The following is a 25,213-nucleotide window of genomic DNA, read 5'->3' on the forward strand; positions in this document are numbered from 1 at the left end:
TATTAGAAGTCACCTCGGAGTTCCATGACCTGTATAAAAGGCCTTACGCCTCGTATTTTTATATAGTCATGGAACTCCTCGTGACTTATAATATCCTTATATTTTACAGTAGGGAGTACTTTATTCACTATATATTTGAGTTACTCCTGTAGATTCTGTTTAATACATAGGCTCAAAAAAGTAGGGATGCACCGAATCCAGGATTCGGTTTGAGATTCTGCCTTTTTTAGCAGGATTCGGCTGAATCCTTCTGCCTGGCCAATCCGAACCCTAATTTGCATATGCAAATTAGAGGCGGGGAGGGCAATCACATGACTTTTTGTCTCAAAACAAGGAAGTAGAAAATGTTTTTCCCTTCCCACGCCTAATTTGCATATGCAAATTAGGATTAGGTTCAGTATACGGCCAAATCTTTCTCGAAGGATTCGGGGGGGTTCGGCCGAATCCAAAATAGTGGATTCGGTGCATCCCTAAAAAAGTTGTTTTTAAAGGGGAACTCAGACTTCCAAACCAAAATTTGATAAAGAGGCTCAAACAACACAGAAACCCCTAATATACCCATCCCAGTTACCTGTTTCTTCGAAAAGTATAAATAAATGCCATTTTCTATGCTGAAATCCAGTTAACAGTTCTTCTCTTTCTGCCTCATTTGAAATCCTGCCAGGGAAGGAGGGACTAAACACTGATGTTACACATTGTAACAACTACTCCGCAGCTTACAGACAGCATGCAGGAACTACATAACCCACAATGCTTTGCACTGTGATGTTCCTTTCCTTATTGAAATCACATGTGCAGGGAATTGTGGGGTTTGGAGGATGCAGGCTGAGGACAGATGGCTGTTGATACAAAGTAACAGTAGTCAGCCCACTCAGCAAAGTAGTCAGACAGATCAGCAGGGGGCTAGGCTTAGGGAACTGTTAAAAATCATGGAAAGTCTGCATATTTTTTAATAGGTGTATATTGCAAAATTGCTTGAAATTATGTTAACTTTTCAAACTTATGTTTGTGTGGGGTTCCCCTTTAACTATAGTATTTGCAGTTCAGCACTAAGGGGAGTTCAATTGAACCCTATTCCTAGAGTGTCCACTGTGCAAAATATTTATAGAATTAGTTTTGCTCCTGAGCTTATCAATCTACTAAAAGCAGGGGAGGGTGAGTAAGAGGTTCATTTCAAGGCTCTATCCTCCTCTATCGACAAAATGCTTCCAAATCAGCCAATGCCAACTTTTACTTTATACAACACTGTTCTTTTTCCTCACTAATATTTCATAATTTCAATATTTCATAATATTTCTGCCTCCAGAGAAAGTTAACATTTTGTACGTTTGGTAACCTAGTAAAGGAAACTTTGTTTATTGTATTTTTGGATTATCTTTTATTATTTGAAATGGCACAATTATGGGGTTCAGCAAACGACGGCTTTCATTTAATTCTTCGCATTTACATTTAAATGTTATGTATTTTTAAATAGTATTAGGGCAACCCATGGTACTCTAGGTCTTTGACAAAGGAACTTTATTAAAGCATAAGTAAACCTTTAAAATAAGCGAATATAAAATTGATGAAAGTGCTATTCTAAGTACTTTTGTAATGCAGATTCATTATTTATTATTTTTTCATTCCAAGATATACAAGTACTTTAAAGGGCTAAACACTTAAAGGGGTGGTTCACCTTTAAATTAACTTTTAGTATGATGTAGAAAGTAATATTTTGAGACAATATGCAATTGGTTTTCATTATTTATTATTTGTGATTTTTGAGTTATTTTGCTTTTTATTCAGCAGCTCTGCAGTTTGCAATTTCAGCAAAAAGCTTTCCTGTGCCTACTGTTGTCAGATGCAATTCAAGCAGTGCATTACTGTCCTTTTTTTTTTTTTTTTTTATATATAGGTAAAGTTTTTATTGTTTTAAAACACATATAACATAAGACATGCCATTGAGATAATACAGTTTCCGTGACAAAGTATTTACATAATATACATAGCATTAATATTTCATTCAATAATTGGCTGCTACATTAATCCCATTGTACATTGGTCAAGTACTTGTTCATATACAGTTAGGCTCATAAATCTTTGGACAGAGACAACTTTTTTCTAATTTTGGTTCTGTTCATGACCACAAGGTATTTTAAATGAAACAACTCGGATGCAGTTGAACTGCAGACTTTCAGCTTTAATTCAGTGGGTTGAACAAAAAGATTGTATAAAAATGTGAGGAACTAAAGCCTTTTTTTAACACAATCACTTCATTTCAGGGGCTCAAAAGTAATTGGACAATTGAGTCAAAGTCAATTTCATGGGCAGTTGTGGCCAATTCCTTGGTTATGTCATTATCAATGAAGCAGATAAAAGCCCTGGAGTTTATTTGAGGGGGGGGGGGTGTAGGTGGAACAGACAACATGAGGACAAAGGAGCTCTCCATGCAGGTGAAACAAGTCATCCTTAAGCTGCAAAAACAGAAAAAAACCCATCTGAGAAATTGCTCCAATATTAGGAGAGGCAAAATCTACAGTTTGGTACATCCTGAGAAAGAAAGAAATCACTGGTGAACTCAGCAACGCAAAAAGACCTGGACGTCCACAGAAGTCAACAGTGGTGGATCATCCCAGAATCATTTCCATGGTGAAGAGAAACCGCTTCACAACAGCCAAACAAGTGAACAACAGTCTCCAGGAGGTATCAATATCCAAGTCTACCATAAAGACAAGACTGCATGAAAGTAAATACAGAGGGTGCCCTGCAAGGTACAAGCCACCCATAAGCATCAAGAATAGAAAGGCTGGATTGGACTTTGCTAAAAACCATCTAAAAAAGCCAGCACAGTTCTGGAAAAACATTCTTTTGACAGATGAAACCAAGATCAACCTCTAGCAGAATTATGGCAAGAAAAAAGTCTGGAGAAGGCATGGAAAAGCTCATGATCCAAAGCATAGCACATGATGTATAAAACATTTGGGAGGCAGTGTGATGGCTTGGGCGAGCATGGCTGGGACACTAGTGTTTATCCATCATGTGATACAGGACAGAAGCACAAGAATGAATTCTGAGTTGTTCAGAGACACTGTCTGCTCAAATCCAGCTAAATGCAGTCACATTGATTGGGAGGCGTTTCATAATGACCCAAAACATACAGCCAATGAAACCCAGGAGTTTATTAAAGCAAAGAAGTGGAATATTGTTGAATGGCCAAGTCAGTAAACTGATCTGAAACCAATTGAGCAGCATTTCACTAAACAGCAAGTGACTAAACTTGGAACAGAAAAGCCCATAAAGAAACAGCAAGTGAAAGCGGCTGCAGTAAAGGCCTGGCAGAGCATTACAAAGGAGGAATCCCAGAATCTGGTGATGTCCATGAGTTCAAGACTTCAGCCTGTCATTGCCAGCAAAGAGTTTTCTACCAAGTATTAGAAATTAACATTTTATTTTCAGTTTTCTAATTTGTCCAGTTGCTTCTGAGCCCCTGAAATGAAGTGATTGTGTGAAAAAAAGACTTTAGTTCCATTTTTACGCAATCTCTTGGTTCAACCCACTGAATTAAAGCTGAACGTCTGCAGTTCAACTGCATCCGAGTTGTTTCATTTTAAAATTCCTTGTGGTCATGTACAGAACCAAAATTAGAAAAAAGTTGTCTCTGTCCAAATATTTATGGACCTAACTGTACATGAGTGGTCTAATAGGTAACAGGGGATAGTTCCGCCAGTAGTTATATGGAACTCTTAGGTTCTCAGGTCATACCTTTTGAGGATTGTGGTTCACGAAAGGGAACCGCTACCTCCTAGCTCTGCCTCCCACCATGGGTTCCATATTTTGTCAAATTTCTTTTGCGACCTCTGGCTGACAAGGTGAGCTTAATGAGAGGCAGGGTTTGATTTACCAGCGTAATCCAGTTCTGTAATGCGGGGAGTTTGGGACCTATTCACATCATTGCAATAATTTTCATAGTATAGGAGGTTTCTGTATCTGGTTCTGGCATGGTTAGTAGTAACTAGGTCATCTAGAATTTCTAGCATGCACACCTGTTCTGTTAGTAGCTTTGGGAAATCTAGTTTATCTTCTAGGAGGTTCAGAACCTCAGTCCAGAATTTGGTCACTGGTGGGCATGACCAGGCCATATGTAGGAAGTTTGCCCTTTCTGTCCCACACCGGTGACACTTTGCGTCCCATGGATCGGAGTCGTATAGGGGTGAGGTAGAATGGAAACCATTTGGACTGGATTAGCTTGTCACATTCAGAATACAGATAATAATAGCTTCTGTCTGTTGCCTCCTCCCAGTCCTCCTCAGTGAGGAGCTTTACTGTCCTTACGGATTATTACAGTGACAGAGTTTCGAAAGAAGAGGCAGACACTGCTATTTTTTTTGCTTTCCTTTCTGTAAAGGAATAACACAAATTTGATTAATTTTTGTTCATGTTTTGATTTGGAATAGAATGTGCAGTGTTCCCCCCGTGAATTTGCTTGTATGGAAACAAAAGGATTTTGATCTATATTTACTTTTTCTTTAACACACTGCTATTATTCTGAACACAACTGGTGGCTAACCATATCATTTCATTTAACTCATACAGTTGAAATGAATGCTGTCTGCCTTAGGGTTCGTAGCCCTGTAGGAAAACCACAGCCCATTGCTTGTTTTATAAGCAATGTACAAAGATAGTGGTTCTTCATGTTTATATTTGAAGTGCAATTTCTAGTCTGGCATCCCTCTTCCATACTGTACCATGTTCATAGGTTAAGGTTGAATACCCCAAGACCACACATAGCTGCCTGGTTTCATACCAAAGTTTGCTCCATCTGTAGATTAGGTTGTATTTACAGCAATATCATTTGTCCAGAATTGAAATTGACCATAGACGTGATGGGAACGGAATGTGCATGACTTTACTAAAGGCACAAGAACTGACCACAATGGCACTGGTCTATAGAATGCCAGGATATAATGCTCCAACTTAGCAGGATATAATGCTCCAACTTAGCAGCTTCTGCTCATGTAAAGATTCCTGAGATACACAAAAATATTGTACTGTGAATTTGTGGTGAATTTAAAGGATAGATTAGGTACTTATAGATCTACATAACCATTCATGTTCTGAAAGGCTTTTACAAATAAAAAAACGGAGTAATATTTTGACCATTAGAGACCACAACTGGTGTTATTGAGTTACGTTGCATATATGTATAAATGAAGACCAACATGTAGGTAATTCTGCCTGTACTCATTGAGCTATGACTGCGATAGACAGACTCCGTTTAAGACCCTACTGGATGTCCAACCTTGGTCAGGGCCCTCCGTTCATAAAAAGAAACTTACAGATATAGGAAATATTGTTGTATCCATCATTCAGCCATAGTTCCAAGAATATCTAGGGCAGCAGATAAGCATTGACTCAAAATCTCCCCACCTTGACCTTCAAGCTTGGCTTTCTGATGTATGTAGAAGATCACATAGCCATTGTCCCCAAATGGCCTTACTTACTCGCCCTAACTGGCCTTCAGGCTCAACTCCCCACAATTGTTCCAGGACTCCCAAAGGGGCCATTGTCACACTTTGAAATCTACTGAGCTATGATGATCTTTTCTGGAACATTCATACAAATTAAAATTAAACTCTACTTATGATATAGTTTCCATTTAAATATGACTATGAAGATTTGCATTCATCCAGGTCATGGTATATCTAATTTAAGTAGTCCTAGAACAACTGGACTTGCTGAGTAATCATTGAAGACGTTTCACTACTCATCTGAGCATCTTCTTCAGTTCAACTGACTGGTGTGGGAAGTCATCGGCATATAAACTCTTCCTTTTAAATAAAAGCCCCAAAATCACATCTCAGTAATCTGTTGCAGGCCTTGAATTCAAAATCCTTATTTCTTCTAAAGTGCAGGTTACAGACCTCATTTCAGGGTCCAAGAATTAGAGAAAGTCATTGTAGGTTCTTGCCCTGTTGATCAGCTTGATTTGTGATTGGCTGATCCATTGTTTTTAGACATTTGGATGCAGTCATCTCTGATCTTTTCATAGATGTCCTCAAGATCCTCCTCTTGGTTGGGGGAAACATATGGGACCACTTGATGTTGGGCCGACTTTGCATAAGTTGGATCGTCAAACTGAAGCTTTTTGTTCTTTCTTGTTTTCAATACCTGTAAGAAAAAGATTAGAACAGGTTACTAGGGATAGGCGAATTTGACCCACCAAAAATTGAAACGTCGCAGAAGCCCATTAAAGTCTTTTGTCGCGCAGCGTCATATAAGTCTATGGGCATCATTTCTGCAGTGAAACTAGGCGAAAAAATTCGCCTATCCCTACAGGTTACATTTTATCACCTGGTTCCTCTTATTCACACATCATGAAAACAAAGTTTTGGTGGTTTATTTATGTTGGCCATGATGAGTGTTTTAGATTTTAGTTCCTCGTTGGGGTGGAAATTCTATAACACCTGTTGTGTCTGGAAACTCACTGAAGCAGGGGTATAACTACAGATCCTGCAGTTGCAGGTGTTACCAGAAAGGTACTAATTAATAAGCAATTTTAACATATCACGGTAGAATAAATTAACTTACCAATGTTTTAGGACCCAAAACTGAATTTGCTGTGGGGCTCAGTAACATATAGTAACACCATTGCACAGAAGCTAACTGTTTTAAAGCAAACATCTAAGGTTGGGAGTAACTTTTAACTGTGCACCACTGTAGCTTGTTTCCCCATAGCTGTTTGTTGGGTGGGTACCAATTTTACTCTGATGACCATAGAGGGTGGTCGGCATGGGTATAAAAGTCTCTTATTTAAAGGGGCGGGTAGGGTGGCCAGGGGTCAGAAGGTGTTATTTCATACTTTGCCTGTTGACCTCCCAGCCTGGCTTATTATAAACCATGAGGACTGATGTCCCTTTCGGATGTTTGAAAATAAAGAGCTTGAGGGAGGCAGTTATTCCTGTACTGTTGCTTTGATTGTATGTAGTGCAGCAGATTCACAGCTGAGGAATGCTGGAAGCGACAGAACTGCAGCAGTAGGTAGTCTATTGCAGCACAAACAGAGGAGGACAGGAAAAATAAGACCTGTTTCTTAAAGGGATAATGCTCCAGCAGAATTCTGCACTCACATCCATTTCTCAAAAGAGCAAACAGATTTTTTTTATATTTAATTTTGAAATCTGACATGGGGCTAGACATATTGTCGGTTTCTCAGCTGCCCCCAGTCATGTGATTTGTGCTCTGATAAACTTCAGTCATTCTTTGCTGCTGTAACCAGATAACAGTTTCCTAACACAAGATAACAACTGCCTGGTAGATCTAAGAACAGCACCTTAAGTAAAATCCAGGTCCCACTCAGACGCATTCAGTTACATTGAGTAGGAAAAACAACAGCCTGTCAGAAAGCAGTTCCATCCTAAAGTGCTGGCTCTTTCTGAAAGCACATGACCAGGCAAAATGACCTGAGATACGCCTACACACCAATATTATAACTTAAAAATACACTTGCTGGTTCAGGAATGGCATTTTATATTGCAGAGTGAATTATTTACAGTGTAAACTGTGTCATTTAGAAATAAAAACTACATCATAAAAATCATGACAGAATCCCTTTAAAGCTGCTAAATTAGGGAAAAAAATGTTAATTTCAGAAGAGCCCCTGTTGTAATAAAGAAATTTACCTTGGTTTCAGAGGCAGGCTTTACTGAACTTCCCCATGTCCTGCCGCAGTCTTCCAGCTGCAAAGTTGACGGTTTCTTCTGGCGGAAAGAAGAGTGGAAAGGGGTAGTTTTATTCTTCAAAGGTTTGTTCATTTTCTTTGGAAGAGTAGTGGTGGTGGCTCCACACTTTGACCCTTTTTGGAATCCATGAGATGCCACAGCATTGAGGTCCACCTCAGAATAAACATTCTCCTGAGTGTCCTTGCCAGACCCACGCCCCATGGCGTAAAAAGCTATAGGTTCTTCCATCTCATCAAAAAGATCATGGTTTGCTGCTACCAATCCGGGAGGATCTGAGTATGTATGGAACTCCTCTAGGGTAGAATAAGGCTCTTCTGGAGGAGATGTCCTAGGTTTGTTTTGAACCTTGACTGCTGGTATTTTTTTAACCAGTGCATATGCAGCTGGTTCAGTCTCTTCCACTGAAACTTTTAAGGATTCTTCTCTTGAAATGGGTTGTTTTGGTCTAGGTGGAGGTGATACATGTTTAACCTAAGGGACAATATATATTATCAACATTTACTGCAGAAATGTAAAGCTAATGTGACACTGAGCTATCAACAACTCATCATGGTTAAAGCAATAGATATGAATTATTTGCAGGCCCTCTCAATATATTATCATTACTAGAAGAAGACCTCCATAAGGTTGAGAAAGGAGGGTTTTACAAGTCCAATCTTGGCAGACTAATCAATTCATGGTGTCCAATATCTACTCAATGCTGATGACACTCATATTTAACTCTCACCACCTTCTACACCAATAATATCCCACAAATCACCCCTCTCGCAAGGCCTAATGCTTACAATGAAAGTTGATTCTTCCCACCGCTTCACTCCTCATATCATATTCACCTACAAACTTCACTCTCATGGTGCCTACTGGCTACTATAATTCTCTGTTGATTGGTGTATCCCTCCAAAGACTGCCAGCACTCCAGTCCATAACATATGCAGCTGCCAAGCCCATATATGTCATCAACCATTCCTCCAATATAGATAAAGTATGTAGGATGAGTCCAAGGCAGTATTCTAACTGCAACTAGTGTTTATAGAGGATGGGGTTCGCACACAACATGTTTCTGGCATAGCCCTTTACTCTCTTTTGGAATCAACCATTCCTCCTCATTCATGCCACTCGATTGCTTCAGTGGTCCTGCTTCTATTCAATATGAACATTAAACTACCGACCCTTATGTGTAAAACAGATCACAACTCTGCCCCACCCCATATCTCTGTACTTATCTGCAAGCATTCATGCAATAGCTCATTGTGCTCTTCTACTGATCTCCTCCTTAATATTTCACTTATTTCCTCTTCACTTACAAGCATTCATACATCTCCTAGTTTATCGGTTTATAATGCAATATTTCCTTCACCTCAGCTATTAAAATATAAGATATTTTATGCCCATCTAGTATGTCCCACTAAGATCTCAAGTGGACCACAAACCCTGCATCCCTTGTATTTATGTCCCGCTCATCCCCAACTGAAATCTTGTAGTTCCATGAGATCAACAGTTGAGAAGCAGGAGTACACCCGAGGTTTATGTGGCAGATAACTTTCTTGTTTGCCCCTATTAGGCTGACCAGAAGTAGCACATAATTAACATTGAATAAGGCTTTACCTTGGTTTTTATTTTGGCTAGTAAGTCCTCTCTTTCTTCCAGAGAATTGGACGGAGAAAGCTTTGGATTACTTGGTGAATTTGCTTCTTTAGTGACACTGTTGTACAGTTTCTTCTTTTGATCGTCATCAGCTTTATTTTGCAAGAGGCCATTGGAGTCCTTACTTTTAAGCTTCTGCATAATATAAGATTGGAAAATTTAGTACATGCAAGAACATTCAAAGTTTGCATTTGAAACCCCATCATTTTTTCAAATGTGGACTACAGCTCCCAAGGTTATGGATTTCTGCAATCCAGATAAGACCACTTATAGCTCACCTTCTACTGATCTTCCAGATTCTCTTATTTGTAGTGTTCAACTTTAGGTCCTCAGCACCAGTGCTACAGCTACAACCCCATGGTCTCTAAAGCAATATTTGGGATGGCCCAATCCTTGTTGACATCAGTCACCACCACCGTTTACTCATATCTGCTCTGTTTACCATATCCCTTAAACCCTAGATAAAGAATTATTGGTATGTTATGCTGCACCAGTGTATCCCACTCAGATTCCGGGGACTCGATGTAGCCACAACCCATGCACCACTTATAATGTCCCTGCTCAACATCCGCTTCTAAGATTTGCAGGTCAGCAAGTTCAACATCTGGGAAGAAGCAGTACACTGGAAGTTTATGCCACGAGGTAGATAGATTCCTCCCTTGCCTTCAATAGTTTGTTGTGTGGTGTGATATCTACACCTGAAGACCAGATCTTATACAGTATTTAACACTGAAAAGGACCTTACCTTGTTTTTTATTCTGGCCAGTAAGTTCTCTCTTTCTTCAGGAGAAGCAGGTGATGAAAGCTTATGATCACTTGGTGCATTTGCTTCCTTAGTGACGCTGCTGTACATTTTCTCCTTTTTATCTTCATCAGCTTGATTTTGCAAGGGGCCACTGGAGTCCTTACTTTTAAGCTTCTGCATAACAGAAGATTGGAAAATTTAGTACACACACGAACATTCCTTTTTTGCATTTGAAACTTATTTTCTTCTAATGTCAAGGGATATACCTTGGTTCTCCAGAACAATTAGTGAGTAAGCATTATTGCAGAGCTTATTGCATGATTGCTGTATGTTAAAAGTAAGTCCTCTAAGTTTTCCTTTTTTCAGGTATAGCTGATATGATATCCTAAAGACCCTATATCCAATGGGTTCTTTTAGCTCAACTCACAGAGGAGAACTTCGGAGGTTGGGCTGTAGCATGTTCTCATAGGCAGAAACAGGCAATAGATGATTCCTATGGTCCATAACGACTTGCTTGCTTTAACGTTTGCCCTGTGTCTTAACTTTGAGACCCCAGATGTTGGTGGACTACAGCTCCCAAGGTTATGGATTTCTGCAATCCAGATAAAACCACTTGTAGCTCACCTTCATATTGGTCTTCCAGATTCTCTTATTTGTAGTGTTGAACCTTTGGTCCTCAACACCAGTGGTACAGCTACAACCCCATGGTCTCCGAAGCAAAATATGGGATGGCTCAATCCATGTTGACCCCAGTCACCACCCCCTTTTACTCATATCTGCTCTGTTTACCATATCCCTCCAACCCTAGATAAAGAATTATTGGTATTTTATGCTAAACTAATGTATCCCATGTTCTAGGGCCACAATCCCTGAATCACTTATAGTTATGTCCCTGCTTGGCATCCTCTTCTAAAATTTGTTCAACATCTGGGAAGTTTATGTCATAGTGTAGATAGATTCCTCCCTTGCCTTCATTAGATTGTTATGTGGTGTGATATCTACACCTGCAGACCAGACCTTATATTTAACACTCAAAAGGACCTTACCTTGTTTTTTATTTTTGCCAGTAAGTCCTCTAATTCTTCAGAAGAAGCAGGTGATGAAAGCTTTGGATCACTTGGTGCATTTGCTTCTGTAGTGACATTGCTGTACATTTTCTTATTTTTATCTTCATCAGCTTGATTTTGCAAGGGGCCGATGACGTCCTTACTTGTAACTTTCTGTAGATGAATTTTATAAAAACCAAGATAAGCGCAATTAGTATGGAAGGACACTTGCTTCTCAGCCTGTTCCTCTTAATTGCAAATAATCTGGTGGTATAAGCCTGTGACCATAGGCCAATGATTAGACTGATGGAGCATCACAGCATGTGAACGCTTTGGGGAAACCGTATAAGTAATCCAGGCCAATCTTATTAAGATAGGGTTGTTGCCAGTACTTGTTTCTTATCTGTATAACACAATTTCTATACAGAGCTCCTTTATTATTCTGCTTATACAGTTGCTGCCTCGGTTCTAGCCAATTAGAAGCTCCCATGGCCCCACCATACCTTAGCACAAACTGTTGTGAGACGTTCTTTGTAGGGTTCTACAGGATAAACACGGTAATGATCTATTAACTCTTGTAGGCTGCGGTGGGCACTGTCCTCTCCCTCGATCACATAGCGGTCATCTTCCAGCAGGTCAAGCATGAAATGGCGACAACGATCAGTGCCTCTGGGAAGTAAACAAGGCAATGACTTATATCATTGAGTGGGCAATTGGGATTCTAGGTTAGTAGTATTTTCCAGTAAACCATAGTATTTATAGAGGCTGCAGGTTCTATGTGGAAGGGGAGGAAAAGTCACCTGTATGAAAGGACGAAGCCGACTCGGCTTTCACAGAAACGGATGAGAAAACATCCTGGGGGCTTCACCTCCAACATCTGCTCTGTCCTCCTGGGTTAAAAGAAACACACTGACATAGTACAGGGAACATCTAATCTTTCTTTTCATTACTCTATAGGGGGAAGTTCAGCTTAAAGGAGCAGTAACACCAAAGAAGGAAAGGCTTTTAAAGTTATGAAAATATAATGTATTGTTGTGCTGCACTGGTAAAACTGCTGTGTTTGCTTCAGAAACTGTACAACAGTTTATATTAACAAGGTATGGGATCTGTTATCCGGAAAGCTCCGTATAGCAGAAAGCCCATCTACCATAGACTCCATTTTATCCAAATAATCCAAATTTTTTTTTCTTTGTAATAATAAAACAGTAGCTTGTACTTGATCCCAACTGAGATATATTTAATCCTTATTGGAAGCAGAACCAGTCTTCTGGGCTTATTTAATGTTTACAAGTTTTTCTATTAGACCCTTAGGTATGAAGATTCAAATTATGGAAAGATCCATTATCTGTAAAGCCCCAGGTCCTGAGCATTTGGGATAACAGTTCCCATACCTGTATATAAATATATATGTACACACACACATACCACATTTATATATACAGTATACATTGTAGGAGATGTGCTGGAAAGGATGATGGGGTTTTGTGTATTTTCACCAGTGGTAAACAGTTGATCTCCAGGTAAAACTTGCTGCACCAAGCAAGGCTATGTTAATTTTCCAAACTCAGTCTTAGTGGGAGCACTTACCGGCTGACGTAATCTCTATGTGCTACATGTGTGCTTACCATAGTCCATGCAAAATCCTTAAATCACAGAGCACCAAGGAGAACATTCACTTAAAAATCTCTCTTTATTTTCAAGAATGAAAAAAAAACTCAGCAGACAGGACAAAAAGGCCACCTGCTTAACGTGTTTCATGGCCACTTCCTGTAAAGCTTCTTAGGAAGTGTCGAGAGTAAGCGAATGGCCTCGTTGTCCTGTGTGCTGAGGTTTTTTTAATTTTTGAAAATAAGAGAGATTTTTAAGTAAGTAATGCTCTCCTTGATGCTCCATAATTTAAGGACATTGTATGTTTATTAGCCAGCTTAGGAAAAACTGGAAAAATGGGTCCCTAGAAGTGAGTGAAGTAAAACATGGTGGGCCCTCCATTCCATACTCCATTTAGGATTTTGTAGCTGCCCAGCTAGAGCTAGCTATCTGATTAGCCTGCAGGTGACATAGGAGTGGGATTACACCTTAGTGTCCTTTGATCCCTCCTTGTGTTGGAGGAGAGTGAGAGTTTTCTGGGAGACCTCCTTGTGCTGGAGGAGGGTGTGAGTTTTCTAGGAGACCTCCTTGTGTTGGAGGAGGGTGAGAGTTTTCTGTGAGACCTCCTTGTGTTGGAGGAGGGTGAGAGTTTGCTGGGAGATCTCCTTGTCCTGGAGGAGGGTGCCAGTTTTCTGTGAGACCTCTTAGTGTTGGAGGAGGGTGTGAGTTTTCTGGGAGACCTTCTGGTGTTTGAGGAGGGTATAAGTTTTCTGGGAGACCTCCTTGTGTTGGAGCAGGGTGTGAGTTTTCTGGGAGACCTCCTTGTGTTGGAGGAGGGTGTTAGTTTTCTGGGAGACCTCCTTGTGCTGGAGGATTGTGGGTGTTTTCTGGGAGACCTCCTTGTGTTGGAGGAGAGTGAGAGTTTTCTGGGAGACCTCCTTGTGTAGGAGGAGGGTGGGTGTTTTCTGGGAGACCTCCTTGTGCTGCAGGAGGGTCACAGTTTTTTGGGAGACCTCCTTGTGCTGAAGAGGGTGTAAGTTTTCTGGGAGACCTCCTTGTGTTGGAGGAGGGTGAGAGGACACTGTGAAATCCTTGAAGGGGAGAGTAGACAGTCCAGGAGTCGCTCTCAAATGATGAGAACCCTAGAGGGGGGGGGGGGGAACAAGCAGCCAGCTTGTCACAATATATATATTTAGCTGTTGCTAGACATATCTTATAACATTTAAGAACCAGATCCATTTCCCTTGCCAAGATGCACTTGAGAACTGTATGTAGTGCACAATGCTGTTTTTAGATCATATCGGAAACCACCAAAGCTTCCTGTTCAACTGTGAAAGCAAACACTGATTCTACCATCTCTAGTGTGTTATTGAATAAACGTTACCCAACTGCTTCCCCCATCCCTTGTCACCCTCATCAGAAAATCAGTTCTACTAGGGATCCACAAGGCTAACTTGTACGACTGCACATCAGTGCCATGCTGAATAATCCATACACTTAAAAACCCTTAACAGGTCCACACAGTTGTTTCTTAAAAGGAGTTGGGAATCCTACTACGCAGTCATGTAAATAATGTTGGGACAACAATTTTGATCAATTAAAGGTCAGATTTAATCTAATGTATCAATGCTTTCCTGACTGTTAAAATAAAAAGTAAAATAAAACACACAGACAACAGACAAGTCCCTGGACCTACATCTCATATTAAAACCATCAGTCATACATTTCTTAACTTGTAAAAAGGCAACCAACCAACCCTCCATCCTATGTATCTGCCATTATAACAGCTTAATGGAGATCTACCACTTCACTGCTCTTTTAATTCCATAGGATGCCATTGTGTCCTACTGTAACACACATGAAGCCTGTTTGGCTCTGCTTCAATAGGTTTTCTTATATTTCATTGGAGGCTCATTGCAGTCATTCTTACTTTGTGAGTCTGGCACCCCAAGGGGAGCCTGGAGCAGTGGCAGAGGGCTCAGTGTGAAGACCATATAGATGCAATGGAAAGCCCATCTTGAATGTCATTTAGGGTGAGATTTGGAGTGAACATGTATATATTTTTGGAACTATGAATATTTTCCTATATATGTACCCATTTTGTGTGCTGAAGATGACCTTGGCCAAAGATTGGACCTCAAGGTGGACTGAAAAATCTTGGTAACAAACATGGGTCATTTTCATTGCCAGCAGTGATGCATATTTTTGTTCAAGTCATTGGAAAACAAGCCATGGTGGGTGGGCGTATCCATCTAACCTTAGTTCTTAGTGATTTTTTGTTCAATCTCTAGGGTTCATTAATGTATCCTGTAGTCACCACAAGAATAAGTGTAGACTTGATATCTTTGCACAAAAAATAGTTACATTCAGTTTTTGAGAGATTATATCACCAATATTTTCTATACATGTCTTGTAGGAGCTCCTGCTCTACTAAAATCATATATAGAGAACCAGTCCATTCATTAGGCATGAAGTGGAAGCAACTTTAGTCAGAACTAGTGTATCTTTATAAAGAGGAAAAGAGCAAGGTCATGCTGATCCAATAGGGGAGTCCAGCTCAAAACCTCATTATAAAAAAAAGAGTTTTTGATAAATAACACGTTTTTAGCTGGAAAACACGTTGAAAATTCCTTTCTATACTGTTTAGCATTTCCTAACATGCAGCCTTTAGTCATTCATTATAAAGCAAAGCAATTTATATTAGTTTGAATGAAGTAACTCATAGAAACCGGTCAACAATTATTTTTAGCTCCTCTTTGCTGCAATTTTACCCCATGTCCAATAATTAATGGAAACCTTCTCAGATGGGTAGAGGCTGGTATAGCAGTAGGGAGAGGACTAATTCAAATGAATAAACTTGGTGTTTTGGATTGAGATATTGGACAGGCAGGTGTCCACATACTGTTGGCCATATCGTATGGTATATTAATGGTCTTTAAAGGAGAACGAAACCCCCTTTCTAATAAAAACCCTACCCTCCGTAGTATCCCTTTCTGCCTCTATGCCTGTAATTACCCCTCATTGCAGAATCAGCACATTGGAGCACATGGGTGCCATCTTCCGGCGCATGCGCAGTTATCACAAAGTGGAAGACTGCTCCAACTGCACATGCACCGATGATATTGAATCATCCTTCATGAGTCCTACCCAAAGGCATGGGCTCCATTGCTCAAGTGTCCCAGGCCAGGCCAAAGAACATGCACGGCACTTACTTAACTAAGATTACCAAAGCGTAGTTCTAAACATTGAACAAAATTGTCTGGAGGACTGAATGGTCAATTTTCCTAGCAGCTTCTCCTTGAAGATGCCCATCAGAATTGTCCAGGCATGGAGAAAGGGGCACTGCACAAAGACATAAAAATAAAAATGTTCTACTAGAAAAGTTAATTGAATTAGTTCATTTTTTTCTTTGTTTAGGTCATGATCTCTGCTCTGGGTATTGTGTTTGTGGGAACCATAGTCTAGCCTAGGGCTCCTGGAATAGCGTAGATGAGTTAGTCTTCTGAAAGTTATGACTCTGTATAAACTAAGATCAACAGCTGATTTCCTGGTCCTGCACTGCTGGCGACATAGCGTTGCACTCACACAATCACTTCCCTCTTCAATATATTTTTAAACCCAATGCAAATCAAAAGACTAGAAATAGCACATTTGTTTGTCAGTGTCAGCATAGATATTTTCTGTTAAAGACAAAGTCTGGTGTATATCTAGAAGGGCATTAAGTTTTAAAGGAGAACTAATGCCTTTTTAAAACACTAGGCCTTATCCTAACTGACCGGGTTGAAGTATTCACATTTGAAATTAGGTCTGGATCATCTTCAACTGTGCACGCTTCTAGCACAATATTGCTGGGAAGAGAACATCAAATGACGTGAGGTGGCAACCACCAAGCCCCACCCATCTATTCTGCTTGTGGAGCTATTCGTGGCTTCTTAAAGGGGAGGTTAACCCTTACATTGAATTTTAGTATGATATAGAATGTCCCATTCCTGGCAACTTTTCAACTGGTATTTTTTCATTCGTTTTTAATTTCCTCTTCTGCTTTGCTCTTCTGTGTTTCAGCTCTCAAATGGGGTCAAAATCCTAACTCCATGAGTCTACAAATTTGACGTTATTGATCACTTTTATTACATATCTTTCCATTCATCTTCCAGTCTCTAATTCAAACCATTATCTGTTTGCTACGGCCAATAAGGCCCTAGAGACTGGATAGCTTCTGAAATACCAAACTGGAGAGCTGTTGATCATAAAGCTAAATAACTGAAAAACCACAAAGAAGAAGACCAATTGCTAATTGTCTGTGAATATCGTGTGTCTACATCATATTGAAAGTTTATGTAAAGTTTAACTTTCCCTTTCAATGTAGGGCCTCCACTATCTGGAACAATATTTTTCTATTTAAAAAATCAATGTTTTATCTGCAGCACAAACCAAACAATGGTGCTTCTTTTGAATGCATTTTTGCAGAATTTGTTGGAATTGATTAACATATGTGGAAAAGAGCAAATTTCTGGGGAAAATGAGGGAGTGCCTAGCGTGAAACGTGTGTGAATTTTATGCACAGTTCATCTTAAATTCACAATGGTCTTTGAATATATAAACAAACACCAAGCTAATGTGAGACATACTGGGAAACATAGAACCAAGAGTAAAAAAAATTTTTAGGCAAAAGAGCCCAAACTGCATCAAAAATTCTTTACTACCCCTTTATTAAATGCATCCAGTTTAGTTTAATTATAGGGATAACATCAGTTCCTTCCTCAAAACATCAACATTTCCTCTTTACACTACAATAACATTTCTCTTTATTAACATCTTGGGGTTTATTTTGTTTTCTTCCTCTATTCCCAAGGTATCTCTCTAAAATTGGTCTTGCTCCTTATGCAAATAGGAGAAAACAGGCACATAATAAAATTATTAGTTATTATTATAAGTAAATTAGAGCATGAGTCATTTCCATGGGGATATAGATAAAGCTTTTCTAATGGCAATCATTAGGAGTATAGAACCATGAATAGACACATTTGTCCCATATGAATGAGCCCCACTGCCTCAAATAGGTTACAATTTGATTAGATGAAATAAATGTTAGATAAACAGAAGGAGTGAAAATTGCTTGTGCTTAGAATAGAAGTAAGGCATAAGTGCATTTATACCACCAAGGACATAGCAGGTGGGAAGTTTGTGGTCCTACCAAAAAGAACCAGGGAGATCACATCTTTATCTTCTTCAGAATAACCAAGGAGATCAAATCATTATCATCTCCAGGAGAACAAAGAAGATGAAATCATCATCCTCTCAAGAAGAACCAAGGTACTTAAAACATCATCTTTGAGAAGAACAAGGAGATCAAATTGTATTCTCAAGTAAAATCAATGTGATCAAACCATTATCCTCTCAAGAAGAACCAATGGGCTCAAAATATTATCCTCTCAAGAATAACCAAGGAGCTCAAACCATTATCCTCTCAAGAAGAACCAAGGAGCTCAAACCATTATCCTCTCAAGAAGAACCAAGGAGATCAAACCATTATCCTCTCAAGAAGAACCAAGGAGCTCAAACCATTATCCTCTCAAGAAGAACCAAGGAGATCAAACCATTATCCTCTCAAAAAGAACCAAGGAGCTCAAACAATTATCCTCTCTAGAAGAACCAATGGTCTCAAACTATTATCCTCTCAAGAAGAACCAAGTAACTCAAACCAATTCCTCTCAAGAATAACCAAGGAGATCAAACCATTATCTCTCAAAAAGAACCAAGGAGTTCAAAACATTATCCTCTCAATAAGAACCAATGAGCTCAAACCATTATCCTCTCAAGAAGAACCAAGGAGCTCAAACCATTATCCTCTCAAGAAGAACCAAGGAGATCAAACCATTATCCTCTCAAAAAGAACCAAGGAGCTCAAACTATTATCCTCTCAAGAAGAACCAATGGGCTCAAACTATTATCCTCTCAAGAAGAACCAAGGAACTCAAACCAATTCCTCTCAAGAATAACCAAGGAGATCAAACCATTATCTCTCAAAAAGAACCAAGGAGTTCAAAACATTATCCTCTCAATAAGAACCAATGAACTCAAACCATTATCCTCTCAAGAAGAACCAAGGCGATCAAACATTATCCTCTCAAGAAGAACCATGGAACTCAATCCATTATCCTTTCAAGAAGAACCAAGGAGCTCAAACAATCCTTCTACCCAAGCAGCCACTTCTCACTCACACTCACTTCAATGGCATGCATGCTTCCTATGACAGACAAGTAAGTATTACATGGTAGAACCGACTTCTATGTTCTAGGAGGGCCTTCTCCACAAGTATCTTTGCATTGACAGTGCTCTGCAATATGTGGCCTCTAAATGAGACAGGATTTCTCATGAATAGAGAGGAAAATTATGAATGGAAGGTAAAGCAACCAGAACAAAGAAAGTAGGGAACGGAAGTTGTCATAAGTTTGAAGAGAAGAAAAAGGTTTTAAGGACAATAGATGGATCCAAAGTTGATACCATTGCACTGCCCCAAAGGTTTAAGGTTTTGATAATTCCACCATACACAATCGACACATCACCAACTACCCATCTTCTCATAAACTCATTAATGAGCCAGTGGCTTCCCAAACAATCATGGTCCACTCTTCATTCTTAATTCGAATCATCTGGATGAAATGTGAGCCAAATGCTCAGGTTGCTTTGTAAAAAGGCCCTTACTTGCGAGTAAGAAATCCATGGAACCATTCGGGGAACACCCCATTCTTGACAAGTCTCATCCGCTGTGTCTTTTCAAACCAGTTGTGTGTCTGTTCTTTCAGAGTGCCTGCTGGATTCTTAGAATTATCTTTCTGGGCACCATTCTGTGAGAAAAGCACTACATCCGCCTATTAAAAAAACAGGAAGTTCTGAATCTCTTCACCTTTTTTTTTTCTAAAATTATGTTTTGGCTAAACTCTACAAAAATTATTTAAACCAACAATAGTTCTTTTATTGCTGGCAGCTGCGGTTTGGAAGGTTAAAGAGGAAGTAAACCCGAATACAACTGTTTGTTTATCAAAAGCAAATGTAATTCTAAATAATATTTTCGAACGGGATTGTAAATATCATTGCTGATTGTTACAAATGCACAGGTAGCTAGGGGCCGATTGTCTCAAATGTATAGTTCTAGGTATCGCAGAGAAAAGAAAGGGGTAAACAAATATTGTTATTTACAATGTCCCACTTTGTAAATATTTTTTGATTTGGTGTGCCTTTGTGCTCGTGGAGATACTGTTTTGGTAAATTCCGGCTTAGGTATCATTGCATTGTTGTCCAATTAAACATTTTAATTTTGATTAAAGGGATCCTGTCATCGGAAAACATGTTTTTTTCAAAACACATCAGTTAATAGTGCTACTCCAGCAGAATTCTGCACTGAAATCCATTTCTCAAAAGAGCAAACAGATTTTTTTATATTCAATTTTGAAATCTGACATGGGGCTAGACATTTTGTCAATCTCCCAGCTGCCCCTGGTCATGTGACTTGTGCCTGCACTTTAGGAGAGAAATGCTTTCTGGCAGGCTGCTGTTTTTCCTACTCAATGTAAGTGAATATGTCTCAGTGGGACCTGGATTTTACTATTGAGTGTTGTTCTTAGATCTACCAGGCAGCTGTTATCTTGTGTTAGGGAGCTGTTATCTGGTTACCTTCCCATTGTTCTTTTGTTTGGCTGCTGGGGGGGGAAAAGGGAGGGTGGTTATATCACTCCAACTTGCAGTACAGCAGTAAAGAGTGATTGAAGTTTATCAGAGCACAAGTCACATGACTTGGGGCAGCTGGGAAATTGACAATATGTCTAGCCCCATGTCAGATTTCAAAATGGAATATAAAAAAATCTGTTTGCTCTTTTGAGAAATGGATTTCAGTGCATAATTCTGCTGGAGCAGCACTATTAACTGATTCATTTTGAAAAAACATTTTTTTCCCATGACAGTATCCCTTTAAACAAATAGTTTTCACAATTACATTGGCAACATTAACATCATCAGTCACTTCAGTGCTCTCAATTTAACTAAGAAGCTGTTCGGGTTCTATTTATTTTCTTTTCTTCTTTACTTTGACACTTCCAAGAGCCAGTAGCTCAAGGAAGGGCTCTCAAACTATGGCTGGAAAGAAATAGGTAGCAAGGGGACCTCCTGTAACTTCATAAATACGGACTTCTGGGACACGTTGGATTGTAATGAATAAAAGCTTCTATATTTATTAACAAATATAAATTGCATGTCAGCTTCCTCAAAGTATACTCTGAGATAGTGCCATGTGGCACGAAACGCGTCAGTAGTAAAGACTTAATGCTGACATACTATTTATATTTGTTAATAAATAAAGAAGCTTTTATTCGTCACAATCCAACGTGTCCCAGAAGTCCGTATTGATGATGTTTTGAAGAGGTTCCATTGCCAGGGAACATAGTTGGACATGTGATCTCCTGGAACCAATTGGGGAAGCTCTGCACTGGTGAGAGATTTGTTTTACCTCCTGTAACTGCCCGTCCTTCTATGGACACTGACAAGCAGGGCAATTCAGAGCTTTTTGCCCCCTGCATAATTACCTACACGCTAATACATACTTACCCTACTTTCCAATTTTTTGTCTCCATCTTGGATGACTGCTTTCGATTCTTGGGACTGGACCAAATTTGCATTTCCAGATGGATGTCTTTGAGGTTCTTCTTTGTTAACAGGAATAGGTTTGAAGGTAGTGAAGAGGACATGAGGAAAATCTAGGGAAGAGGGGGTACATTGGACATGTTTACATTAAATTTACTTCTTCACATCCTCCATCACACTTCCACAAAACGTTATGTGTCTAGACTTGTGGCCGTGTCTTTGTGTTATGGCAGGGATTCTAGACATACACTAAGGATCACAGCATGCTCTACACAACGGGCATGGTTGAAATGCCTCTTAAACAAAAGGCTCCATTAAATTTATTATACTTTGAAATGGGATAAATTTGGGCTAAATAATATTACTTTTAGGTAAAGAAGCAGAAGGGCACAGAAGGGCATAAGATGAATTGATTGGAATTTGGTGGAGACATCTGAAAATGTCCTAGATGTTAGGGAGGACTTGCTTGGAAAAAAGGTTGCACTAGATGGACATTATCTATTATGAAACTACATAAAAGCAAGTGGGCAGCCATACATTTACTAAGGTTCTCTGGGCCCTTTACTTAAAGTAGAACTAAACCCTAGAAATGAACTTGATCAAAAATGCCATATTGTATATAGTGAACTTATTGCATGAGGCTAAAGTTTCAGCTTGTCAATAGCAGCAATGATCCAGGACTTCAAACTTGTCACAGGGGGTCACCATCTTGGAAAGTGTCTGGGACACTCACATGCTCAGTGGGCTCTGATTGGCTGTTGAGAAGCTAAGCTTAGGGCTCGTCACTAATTATCCAGCAGAAAATGAGCTTCCCTGGCTGTAATATAAGCTGATGCTACAGGTTTGCTGATTATTAAATTCTGGTGCTAATTGCACTGGTTTCTGTGCTGCCATGTAGTAATTATGTGTATTAATTACTAATCAGCCTTATATTGTGACATTTCTATTCTATGTGTACTGTATATTGTGAGTGGGTCCCTAAGCTAAGTAAGTGACAGCAGCACAGAGCATGTGCAGTGAATCAGCAGAAATGAAGATGGGGAGCTACTGGGGCATCTTTGGAGACACAGATCTTTACTGCTAAAGGGCTGTGGTTGCCTTGGGCTGGTACAGAAGCACAAAACATCATGTACAACATTTCTACCTACTTCTTTAGTCAAGCTTTACTTCTCCTTCAAAGGGAAACTCAACCCAAACACAACATAAATGTTTTTAAATATAAATATAAAGTCAAGCAACTTTTCAATGTATATTAATTAAAAAAAAAATATGGAGCCTTTTCATGATTTTAATGGAAAACATCAGTTACATACCGACAGGGAGATCTTAGGTGTAAAAGTGCCTACAGATGGATCAGAATTTAATGAGACTCTACTGCACATAGTGCACCATTCATTTTAGTAGGAAAAAGGTTGAGGTCAAGCGGCTTTGTCTACTAGTAGACGATAAACTTAGCTTTAGCAATAAAAGCCAAGATCTTGACCTATGTGGGAAGGATTTTACACCCACAGACGGAGATTTTTGGGGTTACGCCACTGTCTACAACGAGGAGACTTTTGCACCCATCTCAGTTCATGAAAGGGTACCCAGACAACAGATGTAAATATCAAAGGGCAAATTGAGTAGACGTAAACATGAGGGAGGTGTGATGCAGCGGTTCGTTTGCTCTTTTAGATTAACAAGTGCTGTGGGTGTAGCTGCCTACACATGGTGTTCCTGGGGAATGCCTTACCCTTGTGCCAGAGCACAGACAGACAGTATGTTACACCCGACATGACTCAGGGACTCCATATAAACTGACTGATTAAAAAGACTAGATGTTCCTTGGTGAAACAACAACGTTATTAGTTGCAAACTCTTCTTAAATCACCATGCATAATACAATGATACCTCATCATATGTTTTGCACTTGAACCTTGGTCAGACTCCCAGGTCTGGAATCCAGGAATAGATCCAAAACAGCAAATTGTAATCTCGATAGTTTTCCTGATTCCAAAGATTCCTTTGGATCCTCTAGAGGTGTCAACAAGCACCACACTTATAAGTGAATCATCCTATTCTTTTATTGGGTGGACTGATACGGAGTAGTAAAAAGTAACATACCTGATATATAAGGAAGGCCATTAGGTACAAATATTAAATATTAGGTGCCCATGGTGGTGCCTCTTAGATCATATAGTGCTTTAATCGGTTTCTGCTTTACCTGTTATAACAAGTCATTCTGTCTTTTTTTCTTACCTCTTCGCTGGGTCTGGTATAAGGGCAGAGACACACGCTGCTATTTCGGGAGATTAGTCGCCAGTGACTTCTTCTTCGGGCGACTAACTCTCCAAACTGCCTTCCCACCGGCTAGAATGTAAATCGCCGGTGGGGTGGCACTCGGATCGATTCACCTTTTAGAAGTCGCCCGAAGCTTCCTTGTGAGGCAACTTTGGAAAACAAAGCGTTTTGAATAACATCCCGCCGGTGATTTACATTCTACCTGGCGGGAAGGCAGTTCGGGGAGATTAGTCGCCCGAAGAAGAAACGATTTGTCGCTGGCCTACTAATCTCCCAAAATAGCAACGTATGTCTCTGCCCTAAAGGTTATCATGCTGTTGAATTATATTTTATTATTAGATTTAATACTCTAAAGAGAGTCACAAACTTTCCTGCAATTGTGATCGGAGTTTAAAAAAAACAACAACAGACCATTGTTTAAAGTCTGCGTTGTCATCCCTTCTCTTTAAACTGGACAATAAAGCATCCATTGTATTATGCAGGTTTTTTTTTAAAAAAATGTCGCCATAAAGGAGAAGCCATATTGCTTGCCTTGGCTAAAGTCAGGGTTCATAATGAAAGGAAGATGGTGATATCCAACTAGTGCTGCTTGGGTGTGAAGCACTTTTAAACACTTTGCAGAGGGAACAACAGTTCAAGGTAGATGCAACAACAATGGATCCAGTATATACATCAAAGACCAAGTGCCAAGTGTTGAGATACACAGAAGATGACCAGCAGAGCTTACATTCTAAGCGTTAAGCTCCAGCTATGCAGAAAATTCATGTCCTGTGCATGCAATAAATATGGCATATTATTTAAAGAAAAAGTTGCAGTTTGACCTCTTCCATAGCAGGTTTGGGACTAGACATGGTGGAGGAGGAGGACTTCTCACCCTAAACTGTACTTTCTGCAGGAAGAATTGGTTTGTGCTACTGCTGTGGCTTTATGTGGCTGATGGTATTAAACCTGCATTAGAATCACTTACCCTGCTCGTAATTCATTGCAGTGATTTGGGGGATCTGGTGGAAGCAGCAGCAGCAGCAGTGATGTGTCCAGTGTGGAAGCTGGGCTCCGACTGGCCACGTTCTCGGTGCACAAGTCGTGTTCTCAAGCTGTCTGCAGGAAACTGCTAGCCACAGCATCTTATCACACCGACTGAACCCAGCCTGAAAACATGCTCAGCTTTCACTGACGCAATGGAAACAGAAGAGACAAGATCTGGGTGCGAATTTGTTCAACTGTTGTGGCTTTTTACCATCTGCCTTCTTTTGTCAACTCACCTCTATTACTCACATCTGTTATAAACTGGCAGTTGCGCTCTGTGTTATCCTTTATCCACTATGGGGCTGCCATTAAAAATGACTGGTGGTTGGATGTAGCTGAGGCATTCCAAGGATAAATGAATTACATCTCCCTCCTTAGTCTAAATGTTCCCTTTGGTGGAACAAGTGGAAAATATTGCTGGGGTGGAGGATCACTGGCCAGGCATGAAGTTTGTGGCTACCTTTGTGCAATACACCCAAGCACTCAGTTTAATGGTGCCTCCAATATGGCATTTAATTGAAAAATATGAA

At 39.8% G+C, this 25,213-nt stretch overlaps 1 protein-coding gene across 1 annotated transcript; it reads right to left on the reverse strand.

Annotated features, from left to right (window-relative positions):
• Positions 1-5,784: 5,784 nt before the first annotated feature.
• LOC121397568 lies at positions 5,785-24,760 on the reverse strand. The gene is made up of 10 exons (XM_041574468.1): positions 24,625-24,760; positions 21,342-21,490; positions 19,446-19,612; positions 11,954-12,043; positions 11,657-11,822; positions 11,154-11,327; positions 10,108-10,281; positions 9,324-9,497; positions 7,659-8,189; positions 5,785-6,147 (listed from the first exon to the last, which is right to left on the reverse strand). Exons 1-10 carry the CDS (start codon positions 24,638-24,640, stop codon positions 5,956-5,958), a joined length of 1,833 nt encoding a protein of 610 aa, XP_041430402.1. The 5' UTR covers positions 24,641-24,760; the 3' UTR covers positions 5,785-5,955.
• Positions 24,761-25,213: the final 453 nt, after the last annotated feature.

This window comes from Xenopus laevis, chromosome 8S (genome assembly GCF_017654675.1).
Source record: "Xenopus laevis strain J_2021 chromosome 8S, Xenopus_laevis_v10.1, whole genome shotgun sequence".
Taxonomy (NCBI): domain Eukaryota; kingdom Metazoa; phylum Chordata; class Amphibia; order Anura; family Pipidae; genus Xenopus; species Xenopus laevis.